This window comes from Cetorhinus maximus, chromosome X, assembly GCF_964194155.1.
Source record: "Cetorhinus maximus chromosome X, sCetMax3.hap1.1, whole genome shotgun sequence".
Taxonomy (NCBI): domain Eukaryota; kingdom Metazoa; phylum Chordata; class Chondrichthyes; order Lamniformes; family Cetorhinidae; genus Cetorhinus; species Cetorhinus maximus.
The window spans coordinates 5,396,088-5,421,661 of NC_135917.1; the positions used below are offsets into that span (position 1 = coordinate 5,396,088).

General features: G+C 40.5%; 1 protein-coding gene across 13 annotated transcripts in view; it reads right to left on the bottom strand.

Annotated features, from left to right (window-relative positions):
- Positions 1-1,624: 1,624 nt before the first annotated feature.
- The window catches only part of kmt2d (lysine (K)-specific methyltransferase 2D), a 235,081-nt gene continuing 211,131 nt past the window's right edge, over positions 1,625-25,574 (bottom strand). For 11 of the 13 annotated variants that reach the window (XM_078534392.1, XM_078534393.1, XM_078534388.1 and 8 more), the window contains 9 exons: positions 24,742-24,875; positions 21,236-22,331; positions 19,115-19,251; positions 17,020-17,150; positions 15,985-16,153; positions 14,279-14,395; positions 5,885-5,958; positions 5,310-5,418; positions 1,625-4,565 (listed from right to left, as the gene is read on the bottom strand). In XM_078534392.1, coding sequence (XP_078390518.1) covers positions 4,473-4,565; positions 5,310-5,418; positions 5,885-5,958; positions 14,279-14,395; positions 15,985-16,153; positions 17,020-17,150; positions 19,115-19,251; positions 21,236-22,331; positions 24,742-24,875 — 2,060 coding nt within the window. In that variant the 3' untranslated portion in view covers positions 1,625-4,472. The remainder of the gene's footprint in view (positions 4,566-5,309; positions 5,419-5,884; positions 5,959-14,278; positions 14,396-15,984; positions 16,154-17,019; positions 17,151-19,114; positions 19,252-21,235; positions 22,332-24,741; positions 24,876-25,574) is intronic. The other 2 variants (XM_078534395.1, XM_078534394.1) reach the window with 1 other exon arrangement.

Here is a 25,574-nt window from a genome sequence, read left to right on the forward strand (position 1 = left end):
TGCTTCCTGTTAGCTAACCAATTCTTTATCCGTGCTAATATGTTACCCCTACACCATGTTCTATCTTATGCAGTAACCTTTGATGTGGCACCATATCAAATGCCTTTTGGAAATCCAAGTATATCACATCTGCAGGTTCCCCTTATCCACCTTGCTAGTTACTTCCTTAAACAACTCTAATAAACATGATTTCCCTTTCACAAAACCATGCTGACTCAGCCTGATCCTATTATGATTTTCTAAGTGTCCTGCTATAAGCTCCTTAATAATGAATTCTAGCAATTTCCCTATGACCAGTGTTAGGTTAATTGGCTTATAGTTTCCTGCTTTGTCTTTTATCCTTCTTGAATAGAGGTGTTACATTTGTTATTTTCCAATCCTCTGGGACCCTTCCATAATCCAAGGAATTTTGAAAGATTGTAACCAATCTCTGCAGCCATTTTTTAAGACCCTAGGATGATGGCACCCATCCACCACCTTAAACATTCACTTCTTCAACCATTGACGCACAGTGGCAGAAGTGTGTACCACCTACAAGATACACTGCAGCAACTCACCAAGGCTCCTTCGACAGCACCTTCCAAACCCATGACCTCTACCACCTAGAAGGACAAGGGCAGCAGACACATGGGAACACCATCACTTGCAAGTTCCCCTCCAAGCCACATACCATCCTGACTTGGAACTATAATGCAGTTTCCTTCACTGTCACTGGGTCAAAATCCTGGGACTCCCTTCCACACAGCACTGTGGGTGTACCTACACCTCACTGACTGCAGTGGTTGAAGGCAGCAGCTGACCACCACCTTCTCAAGGCAACCGGGGATGGCAATAAATTTTGGCCTAGCCAGCGATGTCCACATCCCATGAAAGAAAAAGTAAATAAAGCATTGCTTGTGTTAAATTAGAAACTGCCTGCCAAATGTATCCACACAACCACATCCTAAGATCCACCATTCTGATAAAGAAACTCTTTTTCACTCCACAGATGCTGCCTGACCCGCTGAGTATTTCCAGCATTTTCTGTTTTTATTTTATATTAGTAAAAGTATGTTCATGATCTACAATTCTACCATACAAATCTTTTTGAAGAGGTTGCACTTCAATAATATCTTAAAGTAACTGTGTCCTGAGGAGATGCTCCACCCTTATTGTATATTGAAGGCATCCAAAAACTAGACATAATACCTGCAGCCTAATCAATGATTTTTTTGAATAAATAGATTTAGCATTGCCTTTTTGTTTTTGCACTCAAAGCTCTCATTTATGAAGCCATGAATCCGGCATGATTCTTATAATTATTTAACTTTTGAAGATGCATCCAAAGCCCCAAGTCTCTCTACTGCTTTTAAAGTTTTATCATAGTGTATACTCCCTTGTTATATTCATCCTCCTAAAGAGTAACCCCTTGGTATTTTTCCATATCAAATGTCAGATGCAAAAATGTGTATGCGCCATCAACCTACATTAATTATATTCGTGTCAAGAAAATTGTCCAAATTATAACTGATCAGAATCAATTCACCATGCAAAGAGATGCTCTTCAATATGGACCCTTTACCATGGCAGACTAAGTTTTCTCCTCCCACTCCAACCCAAGACAAATAAATAATAGTCCCAAGGGTGATTTTATTTCAAACAGTTTTAATGCAGTAAATTCACCTCTGTAGGGACGGATGTCCCTATTTATCATACAGTAATGCAAAGATGCTACATTTGTATTTAAAAAAGGTTTGTACAATCTAGCCAACATGATCATAAACTGTCTCTACATGTACCAGGGATGTACAGAATAAGCTTATTCCTGCAGGAGATTTAATACATAGAGCAAGAAACATCTTGGCTCTTTGACATAAATTATATACAATTCAACTTATGTTCAGTACAAAAAAAACATGCCACATACAATAAAAAAAAGGATAATTTTAATTCATTACCAGTGACAACATTTGCTGTACAGAATGCACACAACACAAACAAAAAAAAAAAAAAACTTTCATATTCTGGAACTTTACTTTTTCATTAAAAAATACTCAGAAATCTCTGCTTTTGTTTTTGCCCCAATTGCAAGGATAAAATGCACCACAAAATACCTAGCTCAGAGTGTAAACAGTATGAACAAGGCTTTACTGCAAATAGGACATCCTCATTTGTTAACTGAGCACGTTCCAACAATACATTACGTGACTGTAACCTCCCCAACTGTGGTGGTCAGGGAAGTGAGATCCCACAATGCATGAGGGCTCTGCGGACATCTTCAGTTAAAATGAAAAAAAAAGCCCCATTTTTAAATTAGAATCTTCCATTAAAAGACACCCCCGGCTCCTGTCAGTTGAAGAGGGGTGAAATCAGCGTTTATTATAAAAACAGTAAAACACTGTAAGCTTAAATTTATCTAACATGATCTACATTACCTAGAATCTTCTCATTGCATGCTAATATCTTCCCTGCTTCAATCCAACCAGCAGCTATTTTATATCACCAATACCAACCGTTCATTTGTACGAATGAGAATCTGATCCAGTGGTTTCTGCTTTGGAGATTTCTACAAGTTTTATATTTACATTTTTACAGTTGCAGCGTGGAGAAGATGCAGTGGGGGCAGCAGCTTTCATGAATCGCGCCAATAAAAAAAAAATCTCCCCCATCCAGACCTATCCTACTGTTCCGAATAAAATTCACACTTTTATATATATATTACAGGAACAAAACTACAGTAAAATGACTTGTGGAATCAAGTAGGTGAGAAATCCTTCAGTGCAAGTCTCCTCTGCAAGAGATTTCAGAGAGAGTCCATTTGTGCGTTGAACCAAATGCCCTAGCCACTCGCCCGTTGATACTGACTGATACTGATCAGGATCAAGGTGGCCCCAGATCTAGTCTTCAAGTGCCACCCTTTTCACTATGTTTTACATTACTGATCAGCAACCGAGGACTTATAATCGAGGTTATAGGTCCTGATCGTCCAAATTAGATCGCTCTGTATGACTGGTGCTTTGTTGCTTCTGTTTCTGAAACAATATAAATTGTGTTGTAAAAAAATGTCACCAATCATGGAAACATATTTTGTCAGGATCCTTAAAATGGATCATCCAGATTCAGAGTTGGGAGCCGGTGAATTTATCAATTTGAACCTTGGTTTTCAACTGGACAGTTACAACCAGATCTCATCACTAACAGTATTAGAATGGTCTGTGCCAGCCCCAGAATCTCAATATACTAAGTTGTCTCCAGTAAATCCCCAACAGAGAACCATTCAACTGGTCCTACTGAGTTCTTACTAATGTGGATTGTCTTTCAAAGAGTGTCTTTTGCACATTTACTTTTGAGTAACAATATGTAAAAGATCAACATTTCCTAGATAGTCACTCAGATTTTACACTTGGTGACCAACATGGATGGACGCTTAACTTATCTCAGTTTCTACCAAGCTACTTCATTATGTCTTTCCATTTTCTAGATTTTGGTCAATTATGGAGTTAACTTCCCTTGAAATAAACTACAATCTGGTGATAGTAATAAGCACACAAAATGGGGCTGTTGCTTGAAAAGTCAACATTACTGATTCTGGCAAAGTAACCAAAAACCCTGCAAACAAGAAATCCCACACTGATTACCCAGCATACAATTAGGGCAAATAGTATGGGAAATCCAAATCTATTAATGCATTCAAATTTATCACACCCAATGGACACCATCTCTTTAAAACTCTAGTGTTTTTAGGAGTGCTGCTTAAATCGCTGCCTTGGTTTCAAATCACTCGCCTCCCATATAAAAAACACAACTTGCGTTGATTTTACTTATACCCGCAATGTTCAAACATTCTTGTATTTAAAAAAAAATCTGGTCAGATGAAAACCTCATTTCCTTTCACCTTGAGATGTACCACACTTGTCTATAATCAGAGACCCCTCCCAGCAGAGTTAGGAAAGCTGATGTTTTTCTGATCTCAATCTTCCCTCCTTTGACTGGACTTCATTAGAATAGAAATACAATCTGTCCTTAAGGTTGAATCCAATCAGAAAAGGTCTGCACAATGAGAGATTCATTGTCTCTGTCTCTCTTTCGGGCACTACAGACAAATAAATCCATAGATTACATTCAGAAGCAACCCACAGGCCTGGCAGGAAACGCAGTCATTGGCTGTGCATCTTAATATCTCTGTACACCTGCTCAGTCCATTTGTTTTAGTATCTCATTGTTCACTAAATGTTGTTAAAAGGTTCTGCACATTTGAGATTAACAAGATCACTACACTACCTCCCAACTACAGATATTGTTTAACATGAAATTTGGTAAATACTTCTTCGTAAACTAGTGAGAATTTTCCCATCTCCATAGTTTTGCTGCTGAGAGACTCCATGTAGCAATATCTGTTAGTGTGATTCTCTGAGTATACCAGATATCAAGTCCAGAATTCTGAACTATCTGAAATTGTGAATTCTGAACCAGCTAAAATTGCTCTAAATGTTTTAGTTCATCCACTTTCTGCAGTTGAGAGCTCCACAATGACATGGAATCTTGTGCTGATCGTCTTCAAAATCAAACTTATAGTCATAAGTCAGCTAAAGAAAGAAAAAAACATTATTAAGACAGAAAATGTTCAATGAACAGTCAACATTCAGACATCAACTGATATATTTTTGATTCTGTAGTTGTTGAACTACTATAAGCCTTCCCAGATGAGTAAAATAAATTTTCCGTAACTTTGCACAGAATAAAATCGTCTATGTAATGTTCAGCTGTAGACCTTTTCATTTAAGTTATCCACATTATTTCACACTGAAGCCTATTAGCTGAAATGTAGATCGCGCCTATGCTATTTCCCATTTCAAACAAATGGGATGTTTTATACCATGCAAGCACACATTAACACCATTGAACAATTATTTTCAAGTGTTATGTGGATACTTGGTGGAGGCAGAACAGCAGCAGACAGTGCTAGCTGGTAGTGGTCAGAGATGACCCAGAAGCTCAGGTTAGAGGCAAGCTGTTCCAGTGGTGTGTTAAAAAAACTCAGGTAGTTCTACATGCTGTTCAAAAGCCCGTATGCGAGGTTATGCACATTGTTGGAAAAAGGAATTTAACACAATGCAAGTACTGCATAATTTTTTTTAAAAGTGACAATATTCATCTGATTTTCCATTGTGGAAAACTTGGGTTAAGCTACAGCAGAGAAGACAAAAGATATAAGCAAACACTTGGATTTTCTCTAACTCAGATTAACATCTGTGCATGACATTACATTTCTCATATAAATCCTCAGCCAAGTATGTAATAACTTTTAGTTTTCTCTGTTTTCCACTCACCTCCTCTCCTTTTGGAATTCGTCTGCTTGAGATAATGATTATTTTGTCCTCCTTGTCAAAGGTCACAACCTCTGCCACACAGTTGGGGGCACAGGAATGATTGATATATCTGCACAGGAGAGAAAGATTAAGTGTATTTTTTTTAAAAAGAGAGAGAAAAAGAGCAAGTTAACAGCACAAAAATACAAGAGGAGGAAAAAATGTAGTCAAGTATGGACTTTCAGAATACAACAAACTGTAAAATGAAGAACATGAAATAAATCACAATGTCACTACTATTCAAATCATGTCATCTCCATTCAAGGTCACCCCTATGGCGAGACTGTTGATGGCCTGAAAGTAGGTTTCTCACTCTGTTATCTTAGACACAAAGGCTGTATAGATTGGGGCAGCAAGGAAAGGGAACAGAGACTACCAAGGGGATAATAGTTTCACATCCTTACAAGGTGGTACAAAAGATTCAAAACCCTTGCTTGTCAATTACCAGAAACATTAATTATTACCATATAAAATTATTTCAATTCAATTCTCAAATCATTCTTGTTGATGCCATCACAACAGAAATGGTCACTTACCTGGCTGGGCCTCCGGTTAAAGTAGCATCAATCACATGTTCATTATTAATCCGAAACATATAAACACCTCGATTCTGGAAAAAACAAAAACAAATTTAGCTTCTGATCTTGTTCTCTTGCCACTCCTTGTACATCCCCCTTTCATAAAACTATAGAGCACCCAAAATTTTCAGTATTGATGAAACTCCATGTTTCAATTAAAAGCTGTGCATTTCTGAGAGCTGAGGGAGCTACTCAACAAGAGTACAGCCAAGGAGGGTCGGTCAGGATTGAGCCAGAATTGCACCCTTTGCACTATGTCACTGATACATCTTTTGCAGTGGCAAGTATTATTTACTATGACATTTGTACACTTTGGACAAGAGGAATATTACATTTTAAGGATTGTTACTCTAAATATTTTTCTTGGGTTCGATGCCTCAGACCACTCCATAGGTGATCCTCACTCCCAGTTATATTTTTGCATCTTTTCTAACCATCTTACTTTTTATTTTAGCTATCATGTACATCTTGGATCACTCTCATGGGCAAGTCCCATATCCTTGCTTTGAGATCTAGGTAAGCACCTGGTAAATTAACAAAACAAAGCTATTGCACTAATCCCTTCCTAAGATCTCAACCTAAGGCTGAGGCCATAAACTACCAAACAGTAAATGAAGTGAATAGATGCAATGTGTTACGAGATCCAAACTTACCATATCGTCGCCAGGGGGTCGGAAACTACAACTCCCAGCATGCCCCGGGAGTTCTGCGCATGCGCGGACCCTGAGTGGGTGGCACATACGCAACCCCAGCGCTTTGTAGTTGTCCAGGGTGAGAACGGGCCCAGTGCACCTACGTGAAGCAAAAAAGACGCGAAAAACAGTTTACGCGATCGGGAGCACAGTGCCGTAATTGGAGAAGGGTCCTAGGCAGGGGACAGGGAGAGGTCCCAATGGGAGACGTTGGTTACTCCGTGCTGTAGGCCATTGGGGCAAAGGTAACCCTTTGAAGTAGTGGTATTCTGCTCAGCGTGACCGAAGAGCTGAAGTAGTGCTTGTGATTTGATGCCTGAATGCAGACTTGGGAATCCAGGGGAACAGAGTTTCGGGAGACAAGGTTGAAACCTTGCAAGGTAGGCTGTCCGAGTTGGAGCGACTTTTGCGAGAATTCCAAGGCAAGATCTTCAAAGCTGAAGACTGCACTCCTTCATGAGAGAGACAGAGTTTCAATGAGATTGGTTGACTCTGTTTACTGATGTCTGGGTGGGTTGTTGAGAAATCCGTGGAATCTATCTTGGTCACATCTGCCATTTATTGTTCAGTGTGGTGTGTTCGACCACAATTTGCCTGTTAATTCACATGTACCACATATTAACCCTGAATGTTAGAGTAGGAGATAGATATTGTAAATTGTTTCATCATTCCAACCTTGCAGAGTAAAGTTAATTTTTGTTTGCTCAGAACCCATGGAATCTTGTGGCTTTATTCTCTTAGCAAGTGTCTTGAATCTTAAACTCTTAAATCAATCCCTAACTGGATTGTACCAAACATTTGGGGGTATGGTTCAGGAACACAAATTGTGGGCTATTGTGGGAATTCGAATCCACAGGCAAATACAAGTGCTGGTACTTGCTGAGGTTAAGGTTGATAGGATTTCCATGGTGAATTTTACTATACTGATTGAAAAGCAGAATGTCTTTGTCAATTGCTACGACTTTTCTGGGGAGGGAAGATTTATCCAAGAGTGATTTGTAACAATTAACCAGGGCTAGGCTAATCACATTAGCAAAAAAGTTGAAGTTAAAAGTTAAAAGCAGGGCTAAGAAAGCAGAAATAATTGCGGTAATAGCATGGCATTTGGAACTAGAAGAAAAGCCTGACAGGTATAACACAACTTGAGTTAGCTAGAATTCAACTGCAAATGAAGCAGCTTGAGATAGGAAAGCTTAGGTTGCAAAGTGAAAAGAGAGTCTAGTAGTTCAGATGAGGAATTGAGTCTGACTCAGCTTTGATTTAACAAAGAGTCTTCGAATAGTGCCTAAAATCACTGAAGGTGGAGTTGAGAGGTATTTTATCCTGTTTTTAAAGGTAGCTACAAAGTTAAAATGACCAAAGGACATGTGGACTCTAATTTTGCAAAGTGCTTTGATCTGGAAGGTCATGGATGTTTATTCTAGCTTTTCGGAAGAATGATCCTCAGATTATGAGGTAGTTAAAACTGCAGTACTTATGCTTCAGGGACAAGCTCATAAGCATTAGCAGTTTAAATCTGTATTGCTGAAAAAGAGAGACATGCTGTCAAAGTATTTTGTCTTGCGGTCATCAGGACAGTTCGCAAGAATATCAATAGTTAAAGGGAACAACAATTTATACTGCATGAGAAGAGGGTGCTGATTGGTTGGCAAGTGCTCTCTGATTGGTAGAGGCATTGCCATGGAGAATGTACCAGGGAACAGTTAACTGCCAAGCTTTTGTTCAAATTTAAACCAGGCAGGTCAACTCTGATTGGCCACAGCATTACCATGGGGGATGAACCAGGGAATGGCTGCCCCCCCCAAACTTTTGTTTAGTTAAAAAAGGCACAATGCATAGACATGCTCCATCTGTCTATTGAAGGGGTAGATTTTAGATTGGGCAACGATTTGGCCAGCATAGATGGTAACACGGTGATAACTGTGTTGCAGCAGTGCTTGATCATGATGATCTTGCCAAACCCCCCAAAATTACTGTGGCCAAACACAAACTTATTGTTGATAACGAGCAATTGCAGGAAAGGCTAATCAGTATGGAGAACCAACTTTCTCGCACAAAAGAGGGGTTTGCTAATGCAAAACGAGAACTGGTGAGAACACTTGAGTGTTGGTCAAAGGGAAACTCTTTCGAGTTATCAACAGTCACAGATTGCAACTCTTTTTGAGTACAATCACAGTTCTTGGTTTCCGGGAGTGGGACATGAACCCACAACCCTCTGATTCAAAGGCGAGGGTGCTATGAACTGAGCCACAGCCGACACCTCTTTGGTCAAAGGGAAGTAGTACACTTGAATGAGGACTTGAAATGTCTAAATGATAAACGTTTGGAGCAAATTCAAAGAAGATAGGTCTTCAATTAAAACTTAAATATTGTGAAAAATACCTTGAACAGGAAAATGGATTGCTGAAGAATCAATGATTGAGTGCCGAATTAAAACCCAAGACTGATGAACTGTTGGAACTTTGTCATGAAAAGAGCAATGAAATGCTTGAACCCCAATGCAAGCTGGAGAATAAAAAGGACGAGATGTACAGTGTGGGAGAGCAGATCCAGACTTTAATAGCAGCTAACGAAAATTTGAAGAAGCAGATCGAGGATCTAATGGGAGAATTGAAAAAGTCTAAGGAGCAGGCAGTGCTCATGGAGGTAAGATTCCGAATTGAACTGAATGTCCATGTGAAGTTGTTAAGCTTGTTTAAGGGTTCCGCAGATGACTCTGAAACAAAGACAGCTGATCTCACCAGAGCTGTTGCTGAGCTGAATGGAAAGATTAACACACTTGGAAAAGAGTTGGAAAATAAGAGATTAAACAAATATTTGGATGAAATTGTGGAAGAAATGGAGATGAAGATTCCATTTTCCAAGCGTCAGCAAGAAGGATATGAACATGTGCAGAAGGCTGTAGCACATCTCTTGGATAAGCTAGAAAATGATTTGAGCAAAGAGAGGAAAACTCCCTCAGTGCAGGTTTATTCATCTTGTGTGGATCAAAACAATGAAACGACAAAATCTGTCATGGAGGAAGTGAGTGAAAAAGATAATTTTGTCAACCAGACATACACGCTTTCTGTAGCAAACTTAAAGGATCCACTGAAGGCAAGTTTCCATCAACAGAGGGGAAAGAGTGAGAAAAACCCTATGTCCTTCTGTATTAAAGTTGAGAAACCTATGCGAAAGTCATTTGTATCATAGCTTGACTAATATGCATCATGTGAAGAGGGGAAGACTGCCAGACTATTGGTTTGCAGTTACACCAGAAAGGTTGAAAGCCCATGGTGCAAAAGAGAAACAGAAGCTGGTCAAGATGTTTCTAAAGAACACTTAAATGTATCTTCACTACCTTTGGTTGACTGTGAAAAGATTATGGGAAAAAACAATTTAGTTGTTGGTGTTCTGTCCAGAGTTTAAAGAAAGGGCGCCGGAAAACTCCAGGGGCAGAATTCTCCCCCTGTTGGGGGGGGGGGGGGGGAGAGAGAGAGAGAGAGAGAGAGAGAGAAGAGTTGAAGATCAGGCGCGCAGAGGCACGCCTCCGATCGACGCCCCCGATTGGGGGAGCGCTGCCATTTTACGTGGGCAGGCCAGATAAGGCCCGCCCAGCATGATGTCTGCACGGAAGTGCTACGCGCTCCCTGTGCGGGGGGTGGGGAATCCTTAAACCCAAGAGTGTGCTCTTTCGCGCATGCGCACGAATGAACGCACTCATCTCCCTGAGGCAAAGCACATTGAAAAACATTAAAAATAGAGAAAAAAATTTCCCTGACATGTCCCCTCATGTGACACTGTCATATGAGTTGAGACATGTCCATAACTTTTAAAAACACTTTAATTAAATTTTTAAAAACCTACATGAAACCTCATCCCACCCATGGTTGAGGTTTCATGCTTTTTCTAATGCCCGCCAGGGCTCCTGGCCTGCCCACCAACCTTAAGGTTGGATGGGCAGGTCCATTAATTACTTTAATGACTGTCAATGGCCTCAATTGGCCATTGACAGGTCGGCGGGCGCACAGCTGATTTTGCTGAACGTCTGCCTACCTGAAAATTTAACTGGGGCACGGTGACGTCAGGAGTTCCGCCCGATGTCACCACATGTCATTTTATGTGTCGGCGAACGGGCCCCGCCCCCCACTCGCCAACGGGAAAATCCTGGCCCAGGTTCCAAGTTATGATAATTCCATGATGTTTGAATCCTACTAATCCTATTTGTCACATGTACTGGCTTTCGTTTTGGTCAAGTCTTTGTACCTTTATAATACGATATGTGTAATTGTGGAAAAAAATGAAGAGTTTATCTATACAGTATGCAATTACATCATAAACTTTCCAACAAACGCCTTAAGTACTTATAGCCATTGTAAAGGCTTCACAATGGTGAGGACTTTTCTCCCAAGGGGAGGCGTTAGGAGATCCAAACTTAGCATATCGGGGGGCCAGGAATGACAACTCCCAGCATGACTTGGGGCTTTCGCGCATGCGCGTTCCTGGAGCGGGTGGCGCATGTGCAATCCAGCATTTGTAGCTCTTCAGGGCGGTCCTCATCCAGTGCGCCTGTGTGAAGGAAAAAGGTGCAAAAACTGGATCATGTGATCAGGAGCAGGGCACTATAATCGGAGAAGAGATCCAGGCAGGGGACAGGGAGATTTCTCAAAGAGAGAGGGGACAGGGAGAGGTCCCAGTTAAGAAGAGCAGAGAAAGATGTTCCAAGCAGAAAAGTTGAAGAGGGCTCAGGAGAAGATCTGGCAATTGAAGAGGACTTGGGAGAAGCCCTGAAGATCTAAGGCAGCAGCAGAAGGTTGGGGACTCTGTGTGCTGTGGGCCGCTGGGTCAAAGGTAACCCTTTGGAGCAGTGGTGTTCTGCTCAGCATGGCTGAATAGCTGAAGTTGTGCTTGTGAGTTGGTGCTGGAATGCAGACTTGAGAATCCAGGGAAACAGAGTCTTGGGAGATAAGATTGAAACCCTGCGAGATGGGCCGTCATTTATGCTGTCTGAGTTGGAGCGACTTTTGGAGAGAGTTCCAAGGTGAGATCTTGGAAGGTGAAGACTGGAATCCCTCGTGAGAGAGGCAGAGTTTCAACAAGATTGGTTAACTCACACTGTTTAGTCATGCCTGGGTGGGTTGTTGAGAAATCCATGGAATCTGTCTTGGTCACATTTGCCATTTATTGTGCAGTGTGGTGTTTGACCAGTTTGGCCATTAATTCACATGCACCTTATATTAACCCTGAATGTTAGAGTAGATATTGTAAATTGTTTTATCTTTCTGACCTTGGATAGTAAGTTTATTTTTGTTTGTTCAGAACCAGTGGAATCTTGTGGCTTTATTCTTTTAGAAAGTGTCCCGAATCTCAAACGCTGTCTATTTTAAAACAAGTAGTTACTGGCCCCTAACCGGATCATACCAAACATTTGGGTGTCTGGTCCAGGATCATAACAAATGACATACTATAGCTTTACAGAACACACTCCTCAGATACAATAGAAAAAGTAACATTCACATCTGTTTTGCTTAATTATAATTTAAACTGGATTGAACACAAAAGTCCCTGATGAACATTAACCACTCTGCGTTGGTTTGCTTCTGACAGAGGGCGGGATTTTCCGCACCCGCCTGCCGCCAGGATCTTCTGGTTCCGCCGCAAGTCAATGGACTTCCGGCTGGGGTGCCGCTTCGCCTGCGGCAGGTCCTGCCCGTGAGGGGCCAGAAAATCCCACCAGAATCTCTCCAGTCTATGTATCCCATGGCTTTCAACAATCATCTTTTTTATGCAAAAGGTAACATACTTTCGAAAGACAAAAGCAACCGAGGCAACAGAGATTTTGATACGTGCCTTATGCTCAGAGAACTGCCAATCAAACCTATGTACAAACAAAATACACAAATGCTTGTGTTTGAATTAAAAGTCATTGCTCTTCCCTCAGGTACCAAACCATACAAAAAGCAACAAGCTAGAACTTTCTTTTGAGAGCTTTGCTTTCAGTTCTAGAGGTACTGTGGCAGGAAGACAGAAGCCAATATCATGATATATCACTTGCCCCCAAACTCAACTAACAACCAAATTTCTTTCAAATATTTCTAGAGCATGAGATTATGGAACATCAGCAAATCTTGATTGAGGTAATGGCATATTCTGGTCTTCATACCCAAGGAAATTGAGATGCTGCATAATACTTATTAAGTTAGGAATCAAAGAGTGGTTTAATGTTATGTTTTTCTCCTATCTTTCCTATTTTTATTTTTCTTCTGTATGTGTCATGTTTCATGTCTCAGTTTTTTTTTTACAACATTCCCCCTCCTTTTTGGTTTTCTCTATTCTCTGTATGCACAACTGTAGTAGCTTTAAAATATTGTGAACAAAAAGAGAAAATGTCAGAAATACGCAAGTCAGTCAGCACCTTTGTATAAAGAAGGTCAATGTTCCAATGCAAGACCGGGGTCCTGAAGAAATCCCCTGCAACAGAAACATCAACTTGTCTTTCCTCTTTAGAGAAGCTGACTGGCTTGTTCATTTTCAGCATTTCTGATTCACAATAGTATCGTATTCACTTTATTTTCTTGGTTCTCAGAGCTTTACATCAGTTAAAATCTAAACCAGCGTCAACACCAGGAAACACAGTAGTGGTGGCACAGAAGATTAGCAGTAGGACAACCAAAGGCGGACCAAAAGGACCCAAAGAAAGACCCTGGCAATCATGCAGCCATTCGATGGGATACAGGGTGATGAGAGCTGCAGAAAGTTGAATGGTTCAAGCAGATAGTGTACAATCTAACATGCATTCTCTAGTACAGGTTATTTGACAATTATTTATATATGACAGCATGATATTTAGTACGCACTAAACATGATGCTTATAACATAACCTCATATACATCGATGTACAGTTTATACACTAGTACAGCATTCACCATTGCATCTAAAGAATTATATAGCATCACTCTGACACAAGTCAGATTGTGACATTTATTAGGATTAATTCGAATTAGCGAAAGTATCTCTCAGTACAATCATAGAATCCAACCACGGAGCCCATCTGCCTGTGTCATCTCTCTGAAGGGGTGATTTCACTTAGTCCAATTTTCCTGCCTATAGCTTTTTAAATGTTTCATTTTCAAATATTTATGCATTACCCCTTTTGGAAATAATGGTCATACACAGAACATAATGTTACCATACGTAAACATTTTGCTTGGATTTTCCTGTGGCAAATACAACCCCCCAACTAAGAATGGCCAACCTGTTCCCAGTGCCTCCAATGTTGCTCTGAAACTGGTTGCTGAATGGTGTGGGAAAAGGAGCCCAAAGGAGATGACTACCCTTTCCTGAAGGGAGGTAGCTGAATTCTACATGGCAACTCACCATAGCAGCATGGCTGAGACTGAGAATTATGTATGCAAGAGGATTGCAGTCATAAGCCCATGATTTACCAATGAAAGGTGCAAATTGGGTAGCCACTCAAATTTGGTGGGATAATGTGAACTGCTGGCAACATGATATGTCTACCACTGATGCGTTTTTCTATTTTAACCTTGAATAATTGAAAAGCAATTTTGGCAATTGTAGATTTCAATGACCTGAAAATAACAAGTGTTCAACAGCCCATTTGTAGTAATTGTGCTTGAAGCTGTATGCAATACCGTGCACAGTGATGGTTAATCCATACCTGAGTCTCATACAATTTCTCCCTGCGGTTTGCAACCTCATTGCGAATGATTGTCCCTATATATTCAATCACCATTGTGTGCTTCTCAAGGTCTTTGGCTGCATAGAGACCCAGACCCTATGGAGCAGAAAAAAAACAAAGGTAAAATAAATATTGAAATGAATTCTATCATAACCTTCACTGAGAGAAGTTAATTGACTCCTGTCCAGGTTCCATTATTTGTGACCGAGCGTCACAAGGTTTAACCTGTGGATATACCATACGTTTCCAGTAGGAGCTCGCGATTCCCAGTTTATACAAGCAGAAGAATATTATGCTGGCACATTTCAAAAATATTAATACATCCAGTGCAGTCCATCCCCATTCAAGTGTAAATTAAGCTGCATGTACTTTTGCATTGGTTCATCATCTGAACAAGCAAAATGGATGGGGCCATACTCAAGTTTCATGCTAGATATCAAGTCATACATTTCTTTTACTGCATAAAAACTCTACACATTTTTTGTTGACAGAAGCAGCCAACAATGTAGACGACAGTTACAGATACATCCATCTATTGTAATTATCAAGATTCCTCTTTGAAAACAACTTGAGCTCAAATGTTCCACATTAAACTGGTTCTAGTCAATTTAAGGCAGTTGTATTGATCTTGTTTTTAAATCTACTTTTATGTAACCGAACTACTCCAAAGGCTGAGGATTGCTATCCTTGCAGTTTGCTCAAGACAACTACGTTCAATTTTAAATTGATACTCCGGTGTCCAGAGGCACCATAGAGACTGCAGATTCCAAAAGTTTGAAGAATTATAAAATTGGTGGAGGAGGTTAGTAGGCAGGTCACAGGACAGCAATTCACCTTCTGTCTAGCCAAATCAACCAGCAAGAGATGCTGGCTCCAGGAGTTTCTCTATGTTGGGATCACTCTTGAAAATGTTCTCTATTTACCCCAACTGCATCAGATGTTTTGAGCTTTAAAAGGTGGGCTTCATGGAAAAATCGTTTGAAAGAACTGAGATTAGACATACTTATCAGTCTTTCAGTAAAGCAGACAAAGGGCTCTTCTGCTGAATTTGGAGCAGGTTTTAAGCCTCTGAAGGTAAAAGGATATCAAAAGAAAATGCAAACAGGTGTCATGGTTATTGGCTGTGGAGAAGAATTGGTAACTGTTAATATCCCTCTTGAAGCCAGGAGCATACTTCAATTGGAAGTAATACACCCAAGATGGGCCTAGGTGAGCCAAGACCAAGGCGCCAAAAATAATGAGGTGCATTACAGGTTGAGACAGCAATACTGCTAATGTCCAAAGCTAAAACTTTGTTGAAATCTATCTCGGAACTACTACTATGAAACACCAGTATCTTACGGACAATACAGAAAATTCCCAAAGGAAGGTTTCCCCTTTGCATATAAATATACAATGAAGACTGCTATCAATAATAGCAGAAAAACCACCCAAGAATGTGATCATGAATGAAACCTATATATAAATATAGTAAGTGATTACTATGTTACTATATTACTAAATGGTAGTTATGCAAAGGCCTGAGTATCTTGAGATGTTATTCCTAGGAAATTGGATTTTCAATCAAATTCTTCCCTCCATCCACCATGGAAGATGACAAATGCTAGACAAATGAGAAAATAATTTGATTTCAGAGCACACAATCTTTTTAATTGGTATTTCACATCTTGCTGGTGTTGACTCACCTGTATTCGCGATCGAGCCAGGTAAACATTATTTTTCCACTCAGTTTTCAGCCGGCGGTACTGAGAGGATTTGGAGTGGACAAATTGCTTGCTGTAGGGAGTGTTAATTTCTCCAGTTACTGTACTCTGAAATGCTTTTGATGTGCTGGTACTGTTCAAGGTGTGCGGCCTGTTAAGTATGTAGGGAAAAAAATAACATTTATACTTGGACAATTTAAATTCTATAATACTTAACATTATATTTGCTAATCTTTTTTCCAATAAGGTAAGGCTCTCCTGAACCAAAGTCTTTAGGTTCTCAAAGGGATTGTCGTAATCCTATCTAAAGACTAAAAATGTATTTGAGGTACTAGTGCTCTCTACATACAATACTTTTACACAGGCCAGTAAGATAATAAAGTGAAAAATAAAGTTATATCACATTACTCATTGTTTTTACAATGGGCTTTTGTGACCCAGTAGCTCTTTGTAGCAGCAGAACACTGGATTCGCTACTAGAATGTTGACAGTTTAAAATTTAGCCTTGGCTTTCTGAACTTGTCAGCTACCACTGAACATTTCTCCAGGTGTGCAAAACTGAACGAGATGCAGTATTATGCCACACTATGAGACACTGAAGTGTACAACGAGGCAAAAATAAATGTCAAGGCTGGTGTTGAACCACATTTCACACTGTTAGGCAAACATAAATGGCAGCCACACACACCATGGCCCAAACCGTTCTATCCTCCCAGGTCAAGGAAGTAGTCCAGCAGCTAAAAACACTGGGTGATGTAACAGGATGGGCAGAATTAGCATTTATGGAAAAAACTATTTTAAACTGCACTATTTTCTAACTGTAAGTCAGTGCTCTTCAGTGGGTATCAAAATATCGCATGCACATATTACAGAAACTGCCTTCATATTTGAATATAAATTCATAGTTTAAATCTTGTAACAGGGCTCACTTCATTATTACTGTGATTTTTTTTCTTAAGGTATTTTATGAAATTATCCTCATCATAAGCAAGTCAGTTGTATTTTTCTTGTACCTACCGTTTGTAGTGAGTCATAATTTTCGGTTCAGAACGGGCACAGCCTGTTGGATTAACAGCGAGAGGGAGCTCCATAAGCGGGTGACGACCATACCTAAATATGTAGTTCTGACAACTCTCCACACCTGGCAACTGGAGAGAAAACAAGATTAATTCACAAAATAATTTTTTAAAAAGTATTTCAACAAAAAAAAGGGGTAAAATCTCCCTCAAAAGAAAAAAAATGGGAGAATGCCCATGTTTTCTCCATAATTAAATGACTTACTATTTTGCAGATAGCACATTTCAAAATCCAGCTTTATTGATCCACGATAATCCCTGATACCACAACTGTCACGATGCTACCTGATTGCCTATCTGATCAATCATGGATGAGCTAAAATTTCTTGCAACTCATGCTGGCAAACTGAAAACTTCCTGTTCACCCCTCCACCAAAGACTTCATGCCATAGCCCTCAATCCGACACCTCTCTCAGAATGCGTGCTCAAACTCAACTCGATAGATCACAATGTTGGCGCCTGGTTCGCCCTGGGGTGAATTGGAATAAATCAGTTGTTAGGAAGACCACTATACAACTCGGAGAAAGCCACTCCTAAAGTGGGGCACTACAGGCTCAACAGCTGGTGACGGCAAACAAAATCTGAATCTCCACTCCACTGCTTTGTAAACACCCCAGGGTTCAATGTCCACCTTTGAATCCCCAGATTACACATTATTTTCACCAAGCACTGCACAATTTTGCGTCACCTACCGCCTTTCATCAATCAAACAAACCCCAACAGTTCTGCAAAGCCTTTTTACTTACCTCAGTGGCCAGCCCTGGATCACTGAGTTCTTGACTACAATTCCATGCCTGTACACAAAATTTGCGTTGCTAGGTTTTAGGCACCTCTCTATCTACTTATGAAACTTAAACCTATTTTTAGTGCCTCTATTCATGTATGTATTTTGGCTGCTGCACTAAACCTCAATTTCCTAACCCTATGGGCTAACTGCTGGTCCCCTCTACTTTTAACACCCATTTCGGCAAGTCGTACTCTTACTTAGCTTTCCTCGTCACCACTACAAACTCTGTTCCCATGCGACCAAGTCCATCCCTCTCCAACTGTCTTGAGACTAAACCAGACTGCTCACAATCTTGGTCTCATATGTGACCCAGAGATATGCTTCTGGCCACATATTCGCACCATCACCAAGACTGCCTATTTCCACCTCCATAACATTGCCCAACTTCACCTTGCCTCAGCTCATCTGTTGTTCAAACCCTCACCCATGCCATTGTTACCTCTAGACTTGACTGTTCCAACCCACTCCTGACTGTTCTCCTACATTCTTCCCCCTGTAAACTTGGTCTTTGTTACCCTCGTTTCAACTTGAACCAATCACCTCTGAGCTCGTGGCTCGCAGTCGAGCAACACCTTGATTTTAAAATTCTCATCTCCCTATCTCTGTAATCTCCTCCAGTCCCACAACCTCCTGAGATATCTGCACTCATCCAATTCTGAACTCTTGAGCATCCCTGGTTTTAAATCACTCCACTTCTGGCAGCTGTGCCTTCAGTTGCCTTGGCCCTAAACTCTGAAATTTCTTCCATGTCCCCACCTCACTTTCCTCCTTTAAGATACCCCTTAAAACCTACCTCTTTGACCAAGCTTTTGGTCACCTGACCTAATATTTCCTTATGTGGCTCAGTGCCATATCTTGTTTTACAATGCTCCCATGAAGCGACTTGGAATGTTTTATTAAAGGTGCTACATAATTACTGTATAAGTTATTGCTGTTAGTATGTTGAGATTAATCATTGTTTTTGGCATATAATAGATATATCCTGCAGTTTATGACCACCTTCATTTGCAGTTTTATATAGTCTGTTCTCCCCACTCATTCACCTGATCATTTCCTGTGATGTTTAATAGCCTTTCCAGTGGAGGGTGGTTAACTGTACAGCTAGTCATCAAAATACTCCTGAATTTAAATAGTCTTACATATGGTTACTGGTTAGACATGTTATAAGTTATATTTTAAAAACTTGGAATCTGGCAATTTCATTTTGCAGGCATTTCTATATTTGGAGCTGTTATTCTGTTTTTCTTACCGACTCTGCGATCCTTAGTACAGCATGGATAGTCAGTCCAAACATGTCCTCTCCTTTAATATAATCAGGAAAAAGTCGTAACATGTCTGCTTCTTTGCGCAGTCGCACAATTGGTTCAAGAATCCTATTCCAAACACCTGAGAAAAGAGGAGAATAAATGAAAAACATAAGTTGGATGCTTTTAAGTTGGGCCTCCACAGGTGACATGTTAGAATTACTAAATACCAAACACAAAAGTTTATGCATCTCCCCATCCGTTTCCTGCCAAAACAAAATCAAGTTATTTTCTCCCGCTGCCTGGTGAATACACCAACTCTTGATCTGGAGAACACACCAACTCTTGATCTGGAGAACAAGCAACCAACTACCTCCTAAGCCTCTGCTAATGGTGCTCTTAAGCGAGTCACTTGGGGGTGTATAAGCAGAGCATAGCAACTTGCAGAGAAGCACATTGCCTATATTTAGTATTGTCCAGATAACTTGAGAGATCAGTAACACAAATGTACTGAGAAATGATGGGCATGAAGTTCTGTTGTACTAACAGAGTGTCAGAGAACAGATCATCCACAAAATGCATCACAAAGTTGCCCACAAAGTCACAAGTATGAATTCCAGGGTCACAAATCACTCAAATCTATTTGTTTCGACTGGAGCGGCTTTCTTCTGATTTTCCGCCAGGCTACTGAAGATTCACAATGAAGGATTGGGGAGACTGTTTAAGCCCTTGATATGATGATCTTCATGTTTTTAATATTGTTTAACTACACACATTTAGGCTGTCTACATCCCAGGGGGACCTCTGAAACACAGTGCCATTAAGAGCTTGGTACCATAAAGGACCATACATCCTCTCCCATAGTTTAAACATTTTGCCTTGGAATTCCATTTAAAAGGAGGTTCCAGCAAAATACAATGAAGACAAAAAGCCTAATATTTCCCCGAACCTGTTCAGGGTGGTGAAAGTGCATCTGCTGCTTTAAGCCTTGGGATGATTTTGCCCAAGATCTTTTGAATAATAGGATGAGTACTCCAAGGTACATTTGACTAATAAGGCTAATCGGAAGATGGCTTTGGTAATTTGACAGGAGCAAATAATAGAAAAAAGTTTTGCTGAAATAGTAATTAGTCAACAAACAAGGTCTGAGTTTAAGACAAACAAAAATAAAGTTGATAATTATGATGTCAACTTGCTCTGCTGTATATACTGACAATGGCATGAGGAACTGACTAACAGTGCAGTCTAAATTAAAACTGGTACAGCATAGAGGAGGGGAAATGCATGAAGAGATTACCTGACTGTGCATGGTGATGATGGAAATGATTAGTTTCCTATGCAGAGGCGATTGAACTAAAGTTACTAACACAACAATAATTAGCTCAGCACATTAGCTCATAACACAGGAGATGACCATTTGGACCATTCATTCTGCACTAACCATTTTGAAAAGCAATCCATTTATGCTATATAATTAAGGACATATAAAAAAATTAGGGATATTATAGAGAATTACAAACCCATCCATTTAGAAATAATAAAGCAACAGCATGAACCTTTTTTTAATTCGTTCACGGGATGTGGCGCTGGCAAGGCCAGCATTTATTGCCCATCCCTAATTGCCCTTGTCAACCACATTATTACAGATCTGGAGTCACATGTAGGCCAGACCAGGCAAGGGCAGCAGATTTCCTTCCCTAAAACAATCGGCAATGGTTTTATGGTCATCATTAGACTTTTAATTCCAGATTCTTTTTTATTAAATTCAAATCCCACCATCTGCCGTGGTGGGATTTGAACTTGGGTCCCAAGAGCTATCCTGGGTCTCTGGATTACCAGTCCAGTGACAATATCACTATACCACTGCTTCCTGATTCTAAAGTTACACAGGATGACACACTAAAACTAATAAGTGGCAGTCAAAATAATGCATTCGAGGTGCCATGGCAAGATACACAAGAAAACCACAATGCGATGTAACTTTATACAGGTAATTTTAGCTGTGAGGGAAGGGTAGGTGAGGAAATCAAAGATTTATGTCACTAACTTATAAGTTGTTGGAAAATTTATCATTGTATTGTTCAGTTAAAAAATTCTTTATCCTGACCACTGTAGACTGCTCTTACCTTGTGGGGTCCAATCAGTAACAATCAGATCCTCATGTCCTTGCTCAATAACCTGGATGCCAAACTCTGGTTTCCCATTAGTATCATTGATGGTGCAGTGGTAGCAGCAACGTTTGTTAGTGTATCGCATGCTCCAATAAATACGTGTTGCTTCATATCCAATTGGATAAAGAGCTGTCACACTGTGGAATTCCTGCATCTGATGGGGGAGTAACTGACCAATGGTGTGGAAAATCAGTCCACCAACCCTGAACATGTGACTGCGCTTGCCACGCTGTACAATGCTAGCAATCTGCTTCACCTCGTCTCTCTGAATGTAGACACGGCGGTAAACAGCAAAACACCTAATTTCCTGTTCGTTAGCTCCTTTCAGTTTGTGTTGACTGCAAAGCATAGTCTTGTCCTTAAAAAACATACAACGGGCACGGATAGCACAAGCAAAATGATAGGTGTTTGGGCATCGGACCCGATGGCAACCAGTAGTGGCTCCAGTCTTCTGACAAAAAGCACACTTTGTGGTAAGTCCTCGGTGGAAAGCCACTTCCACATTTATCAGTGCTCCTGCCTGAGTCTCGTACACTTCAGAAGACCACAATGCACAGTTTAAGTGGACCCACAAATCCAAGTCAAGGTTCAAGAGTCTTGCAGGTCCATCTGTTATTCCATCACCTTCTTCATGACAGAAACAGCATCTCCTAGTGTCCTTGGGCATGGGGTCTGGTTTTAATGATGTCCCCAGTTTCTGAATGAGTTCTTCAATTTCATGCTGAGATACATGCTTAAACTTCCCCTTGTGAAATATGACTTTAAATTCCAAACGTTTCCAACGTATTCCCCTCCACCTCTTCATTTGCGGCTGTGGTTCCTCAAACTGCTTTTCGTCCAGTGCGAGAGAATGCTTAATCTTTGGTGACTCAACTGGTAGGTCAGGCTTACTTGACTCTGCTGGAGTTCCAGGTGATGATACGCTTGGGGATGAGGGTGGAGAGTTCTCTGGTTGTATTATGGGAAGCTGGTGAACATCAAGGATCGACATATTATTACTATAATGATGCACTACAATTCTTTCCTTCATTGGACACTCTGAGGCAGTTTCCTGAAAAGAAAAAGCAAAAACAACCATTATAAGGTTTTGAAACAAAAACATTAGTTATCAATATATTCTTTAAAATGACAGTCAAAATACAATCAATTCCTCTATCAAAAAAACTTTAAAAATTGCATCATCCAAAACTCCATCACTCACATCCTGCTGCACACCAAGTCCCACTGCCAATCATCCCTGTTCATGCCAACCTCCATTTCCCTGCTTTTCTCATCTCTACAATCTCCTTCACCCTTATGTTTCAGCATGCATCCTCTATTCTTTCAAATCTGTCCACCCTTGCCTGATTCCCTCTGCTTCTTCTTTGGCAGCACAGCTCCGAGTCATCTTAGCCCACACTTGAATGCTCTCATTAAACCTTTTTAACTTGCTGCTGTTCTCCCTCCCACAGAAGTGTCTTTAAAACCCATTGTTTGTTCATGACTCCCATCCCTTCTCCCATGATTTGGTGTTGTCTTTTTCCATCTCAATGAACAACTTTGGGGCAATTTGTTACTTTAAATTCACAAGTCAAGCTGTTGAAAACCTATCACACATACAAACAAAGAATTAAGGACAAGTAAGACCATTAATGGTCATTCTATCAGATGGGGCAATTTGTGTACCAGCCTGCCTAAGCAATAGAAATGTCAACTCTTGGGGGAAGCAAACTTAAAAAAAAATATAGAAACAGTGGCTAATTTCAAGAAAACATAAGAACATAACATAAGAACTAGGAGCAGGAGTAGGCAAATTCAGCCCCTCGAGCCTGCCCCGCCCCGCCATTCATTACGATCATGGCTGATCTCATTTCGGCCTCAACTCCAATTTCCCGCCCTTTCCCCATAACCTTTTAACCCATTACTAATTAAAAATCTGTCTATCTCCTCAAATTTATTCAGCGTCCTGGCATCCACTGCACTCTGAGGTAGTGAATTCCAGATTCACGACCCTTTGAGAAAAGTAATTCCTCCTCATTTCTGATTTAAATCTACCACCCCTTAGCCTAAAACTATGGCCTCTCATTCTAGAATGCCCCACAAGGGGAAACATCCACTCCACGTCTACTTTATCTATCCCCTTTTGCATCTTATATACTTCAATTAGATCTCCTCTCATCCTTCTAAACTCTAGCGAGTATAGGCCTAAACTGCTCAATCTCTCCTCACAAGACAAGCCCTGCATCTCTGGAATCAATCTAGTGAACCTCCACTGAACCGCCTCCAGTGCAACTACACCCTTACTCAAGTAAGGGGACCAAAACTGTGCACAGTACTCCAGGTGCGGTCTCACCAATGCCTTGTACAGTTGCAACAACACTCCCCTATTTTTATATTCTATTCCTTTAGCAATAAATGCCAAAATTCCATTTGCATTCCTTATTACCTGCTGTACCTGTGTACTAGCTTTCAGCGATTCATGCACGAGGACACCCAGATCCCTCTGCACTGAAGCATTCTGAAGTTTCTCTCCATTTAAACAATAAGTCGCCTTTTTATTCTTCTGACGAAAATGGATAACCTCACACTTATCCACGTTAAACTCCAACTGCCAAATTTTGGCCCACTCACCTAACCTGCCCATATCCATTTGTAAATTTCTTGTTTCTTCATTTCCCACCTATTTTGGTGTCATCTGCAAATTTAGCTATAGTACCTTCCATCCCTGAATCCAAGTCATTAATATAGACTGTAAATAGTTGGGGCCAAGGACCAAACCCTGTGGCACCCCACTGGTTACAGCTTGCCATCCAGAAAAAGACCCATTTATCCCGACTCTCTGCTTTCTGTTGGTTAGCCAATCCTCTATCCAAGCTAACATATTACCCCTAACTCCGTGTGATCTTATCTTGTGTACTAATCTTTTGTGCGGCACCTTATCAAAGGCCTTCTGGAAGTCCAGATATACTACATCTACAGGATCCCCATTATCCACTTTGCTTGTCACATCTTCAAAGGACTCTGGCAAATTAGTCAAACACGACTTACTCTTCATAAAACCATGCTGACTCTGATGGGATTGCATTTTGACTTTCCAAATGCCCCATTACTACTTCCTTAATAATGGATTCCAACAATTTCCCAACGACAGACATTAAACTAACTGGTCTATAGTTTCCTACTTTCTGCCTCCCCCCACCTTTTTGAATAAGGGCGTTATATTAGCATTTTTCCAATCCACTGGAACCTTTCCAGAATCCAGGGAATTTTGGAATATTATAGCCAATGCATCCACTATCTCCACTGCCATTTCCTTTAAGACCCTGGGAAAACTGGGAAATTCTTCATCAATTCCCCAAGGGAATGAAGCAAGCTCCAGGGGACCATGGATACCAATGGCGCATCACTAGACACTTAATTTCCCTTTCCCAAAAGTACCCCAATAGCCACAGGAAGCTCTTTGATTGAAAGGATGCACATACCGGTGTGGCAGTTGCCAGCTCCTTTCCTGGTGCCTTAAGAGTAGAGCCTGGTAATGCAACATCATATTGTTTGAACCAATTATGTTTTTCCAGCACCAGTTTCTCCAGGTCCATTGGTTCTTCTTTGGAGCCCACTAAGAAACCCAGAAAGACGTTACAGCCATTAATAATAACCAACTAACATCCTGAACTGGTTTTTTAAAAAAGTGATAAAAATGTTGGCAATTTAACTGTAGATATAGTCGTTCTTTTTTTAAATGTTAAGTTTGACCCCATAAATACTAATAAACAAACAGCAATTTAGCAAAAAGTCTCTGGGACATTGCACTATATATTAAAGCGACGTAACAGAGCTAACAGCCAATGTTCCTTCGAAGTTTTCTTTAGTGTGCGCGCCTTAAAGATTGCTGCGTGGCCTGGCATGCATGCACCTTAAGGGGAACGTTGATTGTCTGTGGACTATTTGTTGCACTGCACGTTTCGCAGCTTAGAGGGAAAGTTGCTGACAAGTCATGTGATCTTGCCCCATATCCCATTTATATGTAAGCTTTATTTTGAAAGTGCACTTCAGTTCCTTTGATAAGTAGGTAGGGGCACAAAGACCAGCCTGATGTAAAGTACTGTTACACATGCAACTGAAAGGAAAGTCCATATCTACATCAAGATGGACCTGCAGGAAGGGAGCTCATATGTGAAATGTTGAACTTCAGTTCAAGATTAAAATTACAATCATAGTTTTGGGCAAACACGTTCTTCCTCATTCATCTTATGTCCACATCGAAAAAAATATGCTGCAAAACAGGTGTGCTCCTCCATAATAGTTTAGGGCACTT